Source organism: Amyelois transitella, chromosome W (assembly GCF_032362555.1).
Source record: "Amyelois transitella isolate CPQ chromosome W, ilAmyTran1.1, whole genome shotgun sequence".
Classification (NCBI taxonomy): domain Eukaryota; kingdom Metazoa; phylum Arthropoda; class Insecta; order Lepidoptera; family Pyralidae; genus Amyelois; species Amyelois transitella.
The window spans coordinates 6,016,598-6,030,743 of record NC_083536.1 but is presented as its reverse complement, the minus strand read 5'-3'; the positions used below and the strand labels follow the sequence as shown (position 1 = coordinate 6,030,743).

At 38.8% G+C, this 14,146-nt stretch overlaps 2 protein-coding genes across 2 annotated transcripts; one reads left to right on the top strand and one right to left on the bottom strand.

Moving 5' to 3' along the window:
* The first annotated feature begins 701 nt into the window (after window positions 1-701).
* On the top strand, window positions 702-5,806 carry LOC106141055 (uncharacterized). Its single transcript, XM_013342709.2, has 2 exons — window positions 702-822; window positions 4,914-5,806. Exons 1-2 carry the CDS (start codon window positions 702-704, stop codon window positions 5,804-5,806), a joined length of 1,014 nt encoding a protein of 337 aa, XP_013198163.2.
* A 6,321-nt stretch (window positions 5,807-12,127) lies between these two features.
* Window positions 12,128-12,970, bottom strand: LOC132904107 (uncharacterized; the record flags this gene model as incomplete). The annotated part of the gene is made up of 1 exon (XM_060954032.1): window positions 12,128-12,970. A coding segment is annotated over exon 1 (843 nt), but the record flags the coding sequence as incomplete, so codon positions are not given.
* Window positions 12,971-14,146: the final 1,176 nt, after the last annotated feature.

Here is a 14,146-nt window from a genome sequence, read left to right as displayed (position 1 = left end):
GTCTGACTCAGAATTCGAAGCCTCGTCAGTGTTATCTGCTGTAGCTCCCCCAAATAAAGCCAGCAAGAAAACGAGCCAGCGCAAAACCGTTGCTGCGAAGCAGACCCGAGACATCGCCATATCCAGAAATTGTTCGTAGCTTGGCTGCTGAATCGAAGCGCAAAGCTACGTCACCACCACCTGATTTTACCTCAACTAACAGGTAAATAATATACCTAACTCCTTTTTTTTGTCGCAAAAACATCAATTTATGCTTATCTTCATGCGGAATGTATAGAAGCCGGTCAGGGCTTGTTAACTCAACACAATTTTTCCTATGTCTCTTACATGCAAAAAAAAATTATTAAAATATATTAAAAAATTAAAAATATTTTTTATTTTAAAAGAACAAAAAAGAACATTTTTAACATCCTCCAAGCTGAGCAAGGAATCGCGGTGGAGAAGTAACGTCAAGTTTCAACAAAATTAAATTATTTTGTGGATCTTAAAGTCTACAAAACACAGGATTACGTGAACAACCCTGCTGATGCTCGTTATAAAAAGGCTCTTATAACGGTGAAGATACAGTGTGATGAATCCACAAAGTCTTGGGAATCACTACAAGCCTTCCTAGGACGAGCTTGGAGTCTATTTGAGGAGGTAGAACCCGTGTACTATAGTCACAAAGTGAATCTATTTTATTATCCTTTATCATATTAATCATGCCGAAGCGTCGTCATCGTCATAAAATCGAATATTACCAACAGAAATTGAGGCGTTTGGAAGAAAAAGCCGAACGTAAAAACCGTAGAATCATCGAGTCATCCGACTCTGAAAACTCAGGTACGTTTTTTATATCTATTAAGTGATATAATACAATCGTTAAAAGACCTAGAGGTTGACCGTGTGTCATCACGTGGTGCTTTGCCTAGAGGTTGACCGTGTGTCATCACGTGGCTTGTTTTTCCTACCTAGAGGTTGACCGTGTGTCGACACGTGGTGGTCTTATACGCCTGGAGGTTAACCGTGTGTTTTCACGATGGCATTTCCACTTAAGCTTACAAGTAGAAAACGATTATCCATACATATAATAAAACTGTAACTGAACATTGTCTGTACATTGAAGATATTTAAGAAAAAATATTGTAAAGGGTCTTTTTAGAGTCAATAGAAGCCAAAACATTTTTTTTTTAATTTTTGTCTGTCTGTCTGTCTGTCTGTCCGTCTGTCTGTCTGTCTGTATGTTTGTACGCGCATCACGCAAAATCTACCGAACGGATCTGAACGAAATTCGGCACAGATATAGTTAGTAACCTGGATTAGAATATAGGCTACTTTTTATCCTGAAATTCTATCCCAAAGGGATGAAATAGGGGGTGCAAGTTCGTATGGAACTTCGTCATTTTTGAATCGATATAAAAGCTATAAATAATTAATTATCATATTTATTATGATTGAAAAAATAGCATTTTATTGATTAAATTAATTATGCTTTGTTTATTTATTTAGTTCCCGTGGTTTAAATATTTATTTTTTGCCCACCCGATACAAGATGGCGCCTCATGAGAATTTAAGACATAACACAATTGTAGCCGCTGGCAAAATTTTTCATCCATACATATAATAAAACTGTAACTGAACATTGTCTGTACATTGAAGATATTTAAGAAAAAATATTGTTAGGGGTCTTTTTAGGGTCAATAGAAGCCAAAACAACTTTTTTTTGAAATTTTATCTGTCTGTCTGTCTGTCTGTCTGTCTGTCCGTCTGTCTGTCTTTATGTTTGTACGCGCATCACGCAAAATGTACCGAACGGATCTGAACGAAATTCGGCACAGATATAGTTAGTAACCTGGATTAGAATAAAGCCTACTTTTTATCCTGAAATTCTATACCAAGGGGATGAAATAGGGGGTGCAAGTTTGTTTGGAACTTCGTCATTTTTGAATCGATATAAAAAGCTATAAATAATTAATTATCATATTTATTTGAAAAAATAGCATTTTATTGATTAAATTAATTATGCTTTGTTTATTTATTTAGTTCCCGTGGTTTAGATATTTATTTTTTGCCCACCCGATACGAGATGGCGCCTCATGAGAATTTAAGAAATAACACAATTGTAGCCGCTGGCAAATTTTTTAATCTATATATATAAAACTCTTCCGTTACTGAGTGACTGACTGACAGACAACGCACAGTCGAAACTACTGGTCGTAGACAGCTGAAATTTGGAATGTAGGTTTCCTTGGGATATGTAGGGGAGCACTAAGAAAGGATTTTTGGAAATTCAACCCCCAAGGGGGGGAAAAGGGGTAAAAACGTTTCTATGAAAAATCTTATTCCTTGGGTTTATAAACTTGAAACTTGGCATGAACACTTACATAGGCAAGTAAATATGTTTGACATTATAAGTTTTTTCAAACTACCCTCCAATCGTGATTTAGGGGGTGCGATTGGGTGACTGATTTATTAACGCACAGCCGAAACCGCTCGGTATAGGAGTCTGAGATTTTGAACAGAGGTTCCTTTAGTAACATAAGTGAGCACTAAGAAGGGATTTTTGAAATGTCAACCCCCAAGGGGGGGAAACGGGATAAACTGAGCCGGGGCTGCGGGAAAGTTCTAACGAGATGCCGTGGCCCCGGAACGCAAAGGGCAACTGAAGGAACGAGGTGGGTTTTAGTCAGTAAAAGTCTGACACTCCCTTCCGTTCCACCCAGAGCGGGAGAGGTCATTTGATGATTTCCCATCCTTAAAAAAAAAGACTTTGTATGACAACTTTCAGTCGTCTCTTTAACATACATAATAACATACATAATTATGTACATACATGCATAACATTAATAACATCACGCCTTTTAATCCCTATTTTGTGTTCACACTACCCATACAAACAGCTACGAAATTTGTCCGCATCCATTTTCACTTAAATTCTTAACGTTAATGAGATTTACTTTTTATTATCAGGTCAACCTAATAGCCTCACATGTACGTATAACTTCGTAAGAATTTTCTTTCAACTCCTAACCGTTGAGGAGTTGTACCTTCCATCATCAGCTCATTCACATGGGATGATGACTATCAGACGCAAATACTTAATTTGAGTTTGATTTCACTGGAATACCATCATTAGATCCTGACTAGGTAACAACGGGACCAACTTGAAAGTATACTCTACCGAACAAAAAAAGAATCACGTAAATCGGTCCATAAATCTCGGCGTAATCGGTATGCATAAATAAAACACCCGAATTTTATTTTCTATTAACTATCACGAGTTGTCTCGATGCTCGATAGATGGCGTTGGCATCGAGATAGATCGCGCTATGGTTTCGTTACCGTCATTTAGCTAGGTAGCGTAAAATATTTTAATTTATCGTGTAATTTTAGCAGCGCCCCTAGCGGACATACGCGAAACTACATATTACACACTACAAATATTTTGATTTGAAATTATTTTCGTTTGATTCATTAACTTTTAACTTGACTTATTTAACTTATTTTACTCTCTATTTCAGTTAATTTTTGTTTTGTTGATTAGATTTGATATTTTTGGTAGTATATTTAGTTAGTGTTGGATAAGTTTTATAGTGTGAGTTGATTTTTTAATATATTCTTCATTTTTTATTCATTTCTTTGTTACTTTATTAGTCTTAGTTAATTTCCATAGATATAGTTTTAGTTAAAAAATTTCTAATTAAAATGGTTCAAGAAATTTTGTTTGTTAATGGGAATTATATTCCTCATGCTGTGGTAGATATAGAAAAAGATGGAGCCTGTTTATATAACCGAATTACACGTGGGCGAAGCCGCGGGCGGAAAGCTAGTTAATTATATAATTAAAACTTCTTTTATTCATTGATTTAGTTTCGCCAGCACTTACCGTTTCACCTCATCTTTGAGAAGAATTTTTTTTTATGTAGGTAGTTTGACGCGCCCCGCATCGGCGACGGTTGCCATGCTCCTCAAGATTAGCAGGAATAACACACATGTAGTAACGCCAGTACTTACCATTTTACCATTGATTTAGTTCCCGTGGTTTAGATATTTATTTTTTGACCATCCGATACGAGACGGCGCCACGAGAATTTAAGAAATAACGCGATTGTAGCCGCTGGCAAAATTAGATAGTACCGATGCTTGCAGCATCGGTACTTATTCGGTAGAGTTCCTTATTTCACTTTCGGCATCTGGACTGCCCGCGCATACAATTGCTCTAAAAGTAGACATTCCATTTTGTAATGGGACTGCCTTAAAGTGGTGTCGCTTCATAACATTATAATAGAAGCTAAAATTCTTACTGGTTGTGCAGCTGGTGAAATTGTTTTTATACCGCGCATTCCCCTCATTCCCAACAACTTTCCATTTCAAATTAAGCGTGTACAGTTTCCAATGGCTATATGTTTCGCGATGACAATTAACAAATCGCAAGGTCAAACACTTGGAGCAGCCGGAGTCGACCTCAGGACGATTTGCTTCTCACACGGACAGCTCTACGTCGCTTGCTCGCGGGTCACCAGCTGTGACAGTTAATTTGTGATGTCTCCAATGGGCAAGACAGCAAATGTTGTATACAAAGAGATACTTTAACTTTCCATTATTATAATTTCCTTTTTTGTCTTTAGAATTTATTCGTTTTTTAACAGCTGCGTTTTTTGACTTTTTTTTTCTTCCCGTGTACGTAAGTTTCATCAAAATCCATCCAGTAGAATTTGCGTGATTGAATAGCATCCTCAAACACGCACTCACGTCGGTACATCTATTTTTTTTTTGCATAATATTAGTTTATATTAGTTTATGTCAATGTAAGGCTCTTTATCTAAGCAATCTTTTTATGAAAGCGAAATTAACGCAGGCGAAGCCGCGGGCAAAAGCTAGTTATATTTTAAATCTGTTACCGTTGGTAATCGATGCTTTCGTTTTTTCCATAGACAATGAGCCCGTTATTGTGGAAGAGTCTACGGAAATCAACGCTAACTCTGTGGATCACCACGACACGTCAAGTAATCCAGAAAATGAAATTCAGGAGCCCGATCCTGAACTGGACCCCGAGATCCTATCGGCTCTTGGCGAATCAACCGAAGAATCTCCAAAATTCGGCGAAAAGATTCACGAGAATTTAGCCCGCTTATGGACGCCAATATTACGCAAAGGATTAAATAAGGAAATTAAAGATAAGTTTTTTAAAGAGTATCTTACCCCCGAAAACTGTACCTTGTTACAAGCGCCAAAGCTGAATCCCGAGATTTCAGCTGCGGTGTCCGATTTAACACGATCTCGCGATAAAAGAGTAGAATCTGTTCAGCATCAATTGGGTCTCGGTATCACGGCTTTGAACAGAGCATTTACTTTATTAATAAATAATGAGGGTAGTAAAGTTACTGCAATAAAACTACTTAGCGATAGTAGTCGTATTTTGTGCGATCTCCATTACGTAGAAACACAAGCTAGGATTAAATTTATAACACCAGGTTTGGATAAGGCTTTTTTAAATATAGTCCAGGACATAAATAGAGACGAAATGCTTTTCGGTAATAAATTATCGGAAAAGATTAAAGCTTCGAAAGTAATCGAGAAGCAGGGATTACAAATAAAAAAGACTGCTCCAAATCCAAAGCCAGCTACGGTACCTCAACCTTCTTCCAGTCGGCCTCGCCCCCAGGGAAACTGGACGGGCCCTCCTCGTCAGTCGTCTTACAGGGGGGGACGAGGGGGGGCCAGGAAGACAACATCTGCAGGAACGACTGGTCGCAGAGCACCCCCAGCACCTCAGTCCAAATCGTCGGCTCAGACAAAACAACAACGTGCTGCTCAACAGCATTAGAGGTACACGCGGGTAGAATTAAATTCTTTTATAATCGTTGGCTTTCAATCATAAAAAACTCACTTGTTCTGGATTGGATTCTTAATGGGTATTCCATTCCATTCTGTGGACCGGTATACTAGAACAAATATCCACGCAATTCCTTAACAATTAAAGAACACTCTGACATGATAATAGCTATTAAGAAATTGCTCGATTTAGGAGCTGTGTCAAAGTGTGATAAGAGTCAAGGTCAGTTTTTCTCTAGCGTTTTTCTAGCTCCAAAACCAAATGGGGGCAAACGCTTTATAATTAATCTTAAACCATTAAATAAATATATCGTGAAATCACACTTCAAGAAGGAAGACCATAGGACAGCATTAAAGCTCCTACCAAGAGAAGGGTTCGCGGCGACTATTGATCTCATAGAAGCCTATTTCTTGATCCCAATTCGCGAAAAAGATCGTAAATACCTCTGTTTTGTATTTGACGATATTTACCAGTTTAATGCTATGCCCTATGGTCTATCCGTTGCACCTTTATTTTTCACCAAAATTATGAAAGAAGTTATTACCCATTTAAGGTCGAGAGGCTATAGATCCGTTATTTATTTAGACGATATACTTTGTATAGGTGATACATATGATCAATGTTTTGAAAATGTGACAGAAACTGTCAAATTATTAGAATGCCTGGGCTTTATAATTAACCGAGAAAAGAGTATCTTGACTCCCAATAATACTTGCAAATTCCTAGGTTTTATGTTCAACACAAATAACGTGTCAATTTCCTTGCCAGCCGATAAGAAAGAAAAATTTTGAAATTACTTAATCATTTTCTATTCTTACCGAAATGTACAATCAGAGAATTTTCTCAGTTAATTGGGGTCCTTATAGCTGCATGTCCAGCAGTAAAATATGGCTGGCTATATACCAAATCTCTCGAAAGGCAAAAACATTTCGCTTTTCAAAAATCTAATAACTTTGACACAATAATCGAGTTGCCAAATTTAATTATACCGGACCTCACATGGTGGAAAGACCGTGTCATGTCAGCATACAATGACATGCAGCCAGATAGAGAGTTTAAGCTAGAAATCTTTACTGACGCTTCTAGAACAGGTTGGGGAGCTTTCTGCAATGGAAATAGAGTAAATGGAAGCTAGAAAGACGACGAATGTTCTCACCATATTAATTACTAGCTTTTGCCCGCGGCTTCGCCTGCGTTAATTTCGCTTCCATAAAAAGATTGCTTAGATAAAGAGCCTTGCATTGACATAAACTAATATTATGCAATAAAAATAGATGTACCTACGTGAGTGCGTGTTTGAGGATGCTATTCAATCATGCAAATTCTACTGGATGGATTTTGATAAAACTTACGTACCCGGGAAGAATAATGCCTGGAATAGAACATAGTTTATTTTTCCTACAAAAGCAAAGTCCCGGGGCGGAGGTGCTAATAAATTCTAAAGACAAAAAAAGGAAATTATAATAATAGAGAGTTAAAGTATCTCTTTGTATACAACATTTGCTGTCTTGCCCATTGGAGACATCACAAATAAACTGTCACAGCTAGTGACCCGCGAGCAAGCGACGTAGAACTGTCCGTGTGAGAAGCAATTCGTCCTGAGGTCAACTCCGGCTGCTCCAAGCGTTTGACCTTGCGATTTGTTAATTGTCATCGCGAAACATATAGCCACTGGAAACTGTACACGCTTAAATTGAAATGGAAAGTTGTTGGGAATGAGGGGAATGCGCAGTATAAAAACAATTTCACCAGCTGCACAACCAGTAAGTATTTCAGCTTCTATAATATTGTTCTGAAGCGACATCACTTTAAGACGAATCCCATTACAAAGTTTCGGCGGGGTTAAGTTGCGTAGCAACATAATTGGAATGCCTACTTTTAGTGCAATTGTATGCGTGGGCAGTCCAGATTCCGAAAGTGAATTAAGGAACTCTACCGGATAAGTTGTAGCATCGGTACTATCTAAAACTGTATTTATGGATTGATATACCACCTCGCTCCCATCAATTTTTTCCAAAATACTTAAATTAATAGCAGCTGCTTGCTCATTTTTGGGTGTTAGGATTGCTCGCTCGCATATCCAAGAATCCTCGTGATGAATTATTTGAGATAGGTTTGAGATATAAACGAAATGAATAAGTTCCTCCACCGAAGTAACTACTTGACAGAGGTTCTCTGGCAGAGTCACCAATCCGTTCGATTCAGGCAACGTACCATAACCGATTTTTAATAACACATCTGAGAATTCTTGCGCTCGAGGATTACCACCCATATTCTCCCATATTACGTGTTAGACTTAATTTCCTAACCTGAGGCCAGAGTATGGAACTGTCGCGTGTGCTGGTGGGGCTTAGGGAGTGAAACGAATAACTTCCTGATAGATTTATTGCCAATGGAATAATTTATAATACATATATGTGCGTAACCGATAAAGTTCACGAGACGACTGGGAACGGAGGGGATTCGATCGCCAGTCGCTCTACATAAAAATGCAATTCAGCAAGTTTGCATGTCGCTACATCATTCCCCCCTTTTTAAAAAAAAATGGTTGTATACAAAATTTTGAATAATATTGTAAAAAACATTAACCCGATTTGCAAAATCAAGCAAATATATAAAAGTTTGTTAAAATTATAATATATACTTTAGTTTCATACACAAAATGCACTATGATCATGACACACTTTATACTACTTAAATACTTAAGTTCATAAACAGTGCATCTTACAGACAGTTTTAAAATCAAAGTAATGAAATTTGATATATCAATCTACACATGAACAATTACAAACACATCGTTCCTATGGAGTTACATTCCATAGTACCTACTGACTCTGCAAAGTTAAGTACAAAATAAAATTGCTATAGAAAAGAACCATGAAGTACAAAATAAAGTTGTTACAAAAAAGAAACTGTATGTACTTATACAAAAATACAATACACTGTTACACAAAAATAATATTTTTACAGTTATCGAATTAGCATTAACATGTATGGTTTTTTATATATTTATTACCAAACTACACGTATTAGATAAAACGAAATTACAAATATGTTTTTGTAACTAACCTAGAAAATGAACAAAACGAACGGGTTTTTTAACGATGCGACCTCTACGCGTTATACGATGCGTATCTGTATTTGTACCTTCTGTGCTGTGTTCTATTTGCACAGGGCTTGACAAGTTTCTCTGTGGCATGATACTCTTAGATACGTCTAACCTTTCGTCTGTACCTTCTTCACGATCCAGTGGTACAGGGCATAAATTGCTTCTCCGCGTAACGGTTAAATCATCGTCTTGGAGTACATACGCGGGTTTGAGCCTATCTATAGATATACGTGTTAATTTGTCTTTGACTCTCACTACAAATACCTTACTTCCTCGTTGTATGACTTTATATGGACCGTCATAAGTCGGTTGTAAAGGTTTTCGAACTGCATCATTACGAATGAAAACATATTCGCTTGTCTTAAGATCAGGATGAACGAAAATTGTCCGTGAGCCATGTTGAGAAAACGACACAGGTTTGTATTTACATATAGTATCTCTAATCCTTTCAACTAATGTTTCGGGATTGCATACCTGAGTTTTCGTAGTGTCGAAAAAATCTCCGGGTAACCTTAACGCTTGGCCGTACACCATTTCCGCAGCGCTTACTCCACTGTCACTACGGAGTGCTGCACGAAGACCTAACATTACAGTTGGTAACTCTTCTACCCAAGAAGTGTTATCTAAACGAGCTGAAAGAGCAGCTTTAAAAAATCTATGGAAACGTTCCAGAATACCGTTACATTGTGCGTGATATGGTGTAGTTCTTGTTTTATTCACACCCATATAACGCATAAGGCGGTTAAACAAATCGCTTTCGAATTGACGACCTTGGTCGCTAGTTATCGTATGTGGACATCCAAAACGTGCTATCCAACCCTGGTAAACTACACGTGCTACCGTATCAGCTGTTATATCTTTAGTTGGAAAACATTCAGGCCATCTTGTACACCTATCTATGAGAGTTACTAAATATCTATAACCATCCACTGTTGTTGGAAGAGGACCAACAATATCTACATGAATGTGTTCAAACCTATCGCATTCAGGAAACTGTTGTAGCTGAGACAAAGTATGTCTGTTGACTTTACATCTTTGACACTGAATACATGTTTTTGCCCACAAACCTACATCTCGGTTCATGGTTGGCCAGAAAAATTTTGAACTAACTAATTTACGTGTGTTTCTTATTCCCGGATGGCTAAGGTTATGTACGCTATTAAAAACTATCCTACGAAATTTGTTTGGTACATATGGACGAACATTGCCTGTTGATAATTCACAATATAAATTATAGTTACAGTTAGGTAAGCAAATGTGTTTCAGCTGAATGTTATCCGATCCGTTGTTTGTTATAAACTCATCGTGGGACTGAGCTTTTGCCAACGCTGCGAAATCTACAGTCGTGGGACACGTTATTGATTCTACGCGGCTTAGTGCGTCGGCTACTACGTTGTTTGGACCTTCAATATGACGAATGTCGGTAGAAAATTCACTAATATAAATAAGTTGTCTTGTTCGCCTAGGTGTCTCTTTATCGGTACCTATTTTAGAAAATGCGTAAACTAACGGCTTATGATCTGTGTATATGATGAGAGACCTTCCTTCGTGCAGGTTCCTAAAATGTTTTATAGCCATATATATAGCGAGTAACTCGCGATCATAAGTAGAATACTTACGTTGAACCGATGATAAAGCCTTGGAATAATAACCTAGCGGCTTCCAGGTACCGCCCACGTGTTGCTGCAATACTGCACCAACACATGTGTCTGAGGCGTCCGTCATAAGTGCTAAAGGTGCGTCTGCTACTGGATGGAACAAAGTACAGGCGTTTTGTAAACTCACCTTACATTGTTCAAAAGCTCTTATAGCTACGTCCGACCATTGTATGACAGTTTTGTCATTTTTTTTAGCACCGTGTAAAAACTTATTAAGTTCGGATTGATAAGATGCGGCGTTTGGAAGATGAGCTCGATAAAAATTGAGCATACCCAAAAAACGACGTAATTGCGCAATTGTTTCCGGTTTTGGGTAATCTTTAATTGCCTGAACCTTGTCTTCCAAAGGTCGTATCCCCTCAGTACATACTTGATAGCCTAGGAATTCTAATTTTTCTTTGCCGAAATTACACTTAGCCTGGTTGATACAGATACCATACTTTACAAATCTTTGAAATACTATCTCTAGATGCTTTTTATGGGTGATTGCGTCACTACTAGCTATTAATGCGTCATCGATATAACAATATACAAAATCGAGACCGTGTAGTACAGTATTATTCATAAAACGCTGGAATGACTGTGCTGCATTACGTAAACCAAAAATTAATCTAGGAAACTCATATAAGCCAAAAGGTGTAATAACTGCACTTTTCTCAACATGCTCAGGCGCGATTTCAATAAAATGGTAGGCTCTTTTTATATCAAGACTAGAGAATATTTTCTTTCCTGCTAAAAGATATGTAAAGTCCTGCAAGCGAGGAATAGGGTACCTGTCGGGAATCGTTATAGCGTTAAGTCTACGATAATCGCCACAAGGTCGCAACTCACCGTTTTTCTTCGGCACGACGTGGAGTGGGCTGGCCCAAGGACTTTTTGAAGGCCGGCAAATCCCCAGCTCCTGCATAATACGGAACTCTTCTTTTACCTTATTGTATTTATCCGGTGGAAGGGGTCGCGCTCTTGCAAAAACAGGCGGGCCTGTTGTCTCTATGTGATGGTATACCGTGTGTTTAGCTGGTTCTTTAAACGATAATGGCTTCGTAATCTCTGAATATCGCTGTAATAAATCCGAAAACGGCTGTTGCATATCTATTGTACTTATCGGAAGTTCACTATTGTGACACACGAGCGACGCTATAACGCCTAAACTGGTAGTTTTGTCGACTAACTTACGTGCACTCAAGTCCACAAGCAGTTTAAAATGTTCTAAAAAATCTGCTCCAATAATCGGCTGACTCACATTCGCGACTACAAATGTCCAACGAAAACAACGCCTTAGGTTCAAATTTAACACTAAAGTTTGAGAGCCGTACGTTTTTATCTCTGTTCCGTTCGCTGCATACAGTTTGTAATCCGAGCACTCACTATCACTAAAGGATTTTTTTTTGCGTGGAATCACCGAAACGTTAGCACCTGTATCCACTAAAAAACGTAGTCCACTATTTAAATCTGTTACGCAAAGGCGGTGGGATGGCAAAACGGTGCAGACTTCCGCCACTGGCTGCACTCTCGTTAGTTTTCCGGAGTTTTCCAAGCACATGGTTTCTCACATTTCTTGGCACGATTCTTGAATCGGTAGTGGTAGAAACAGAGCCAATCGGGGCTATTGGGTGTACGCTGCCGGGAAGCGCTGCGCGTACGGTATGATGAACGTTTATTACCTCTGTCGCGTTGGATTGACCTTGACCTCGTATCCATTTGGTTCAACCGAACATTTATTTTGGCTATCTCTGCCATAATTTTGTCGCACTGATCTGATGAGACCTGGGAAACCTCGGCGACGTTCTCAGGCCGAGTCGTCTCTTGGATTTTATCGGCAATGTCACACAAACTTTCTAAATCCACATTCTCCGTCACCGCAAGAACAGCTCTCGCCGCTGGTGGCAGATGACCTTGCCACAATATACGAAGGGTTTCGTCAGGAATCTTACCCCTTGCGAGATCGCGCATGCGGCGCAATAGCTGGGAAGGCTTTTGTTCCCCAAGCTCCATTTCCCCGATCAATTTCTGTATTTTCCTGTTTTCTGACTCCTCGTAAATTTGTAGTAATCTGGCCTTCAGACTTTCGAATTTGTTAGTTTTTGGTGGATCGATAAGTAAATCGGATACTTGTTGAATGGCATCCTTAGTCAATTTTGATACGACGATATTAAATTTAGAATCATCTCCCATTTTCTGTGGTGCTAATATCGCCTCTGTTCGAATAAACCAAACCCTCGGTTGATCTGTCCAAAAATCCGGAATTTTATTGGTTAGGCTAATTGCAGACAACCCATATCCTAATTTCTCTTCCGTGTCCGCCATGGTCGAAGTACCGGCGACGGCGGGCGGTGGTACCGGAATTTTAACAGGCTGGTCAACTTGAGGTGGCACTTGTGGGTTCATTTTTCACAATAAATTTTGAGTCTGAAATTACTACTACACTTTTGTTCACTTTTTCGCGGGTCACCAGTGTCGCGTGTGCTGGTGGGGCTTAGGGAGTGAAACGAATAACTTCCTGATAGATTTATTGCCAATGGAATAATTTATAATACATATATGTGCGTAACCGATAAAGTTCACGAGACGACTGGGAACGGAGGGGATTCGATCGCCAGTCGCTCTACATAAAAATGCAATTCAGCAAGTTTGCATGTCGCTACAGAACGTTTGAGACATGCGCTTACTTCACCAGCTCTAGTACCTCGGCTTATGACGGGTAGAGTCTGGTGGAAATCACCACAAAATAATACAGTGGTACCTCCCATAATGTGATTGTTTCGCCGGATATTTTTAAGCGTACGGTCGACTGCTTCCACTGCTTTTTATGAGCCATGGTGCATTCGTCCCAAACGATTAGGCTACATTCTGCTAGTATTTTTGCTTTGTCGCTGTTCCGCGACACTGCACTGCACAAACTGGAGTCTCATTTATATCCAGGTCCAAAGGGATCTTGAAGATAGTGTGCGCTGTTTTCCCTCTAGGTAATAAGGTGGCAGCTATCCCCAAAGACGCAACAGCTAACGCTATCTTTCCTTGCCTTCTGACCTCAGCCAGTAATAAGCGAGTCAAAAAGGTTTTGCCTGTACCACCGGGCGCGTCAAGGAAAAATGTTTCACCCTGTTCTTCGTTAACACTTCTCAATACGTTGTCAAACACAGACTTTTGCTCATCGGAGATCATCCCAATACCATTATTTACGATCTCAGCCATTGCAACAGCGTCATAACTTGTATCTGCTGAATATTTGCGACTCACTTGTGGATCGTCAGAGGTTTCCTGTGGTTCCGGAAGACCGTAGTGACTCAAAGAATGGCCATCAATTGATAAGACAACATCTTGAAGCGAACAAAGGCAATGATTGATAACTTTTTCATCAGATACAGTTACATTATCTCCATTAGAATTTTTAATTAATTAAAAAATTTGCCAGCGGCTACAATCGTGTTATTTCTTAAATTCTCATGAGGCGCCATCTCGTATCGGGTGGTCAAAAAATAAATATCTAAACCACGGGAACTAAATAAACAAAGCAAATTGAATTAAATAAATAAAATGCTATTTTTTATAATTTTTTTTAAT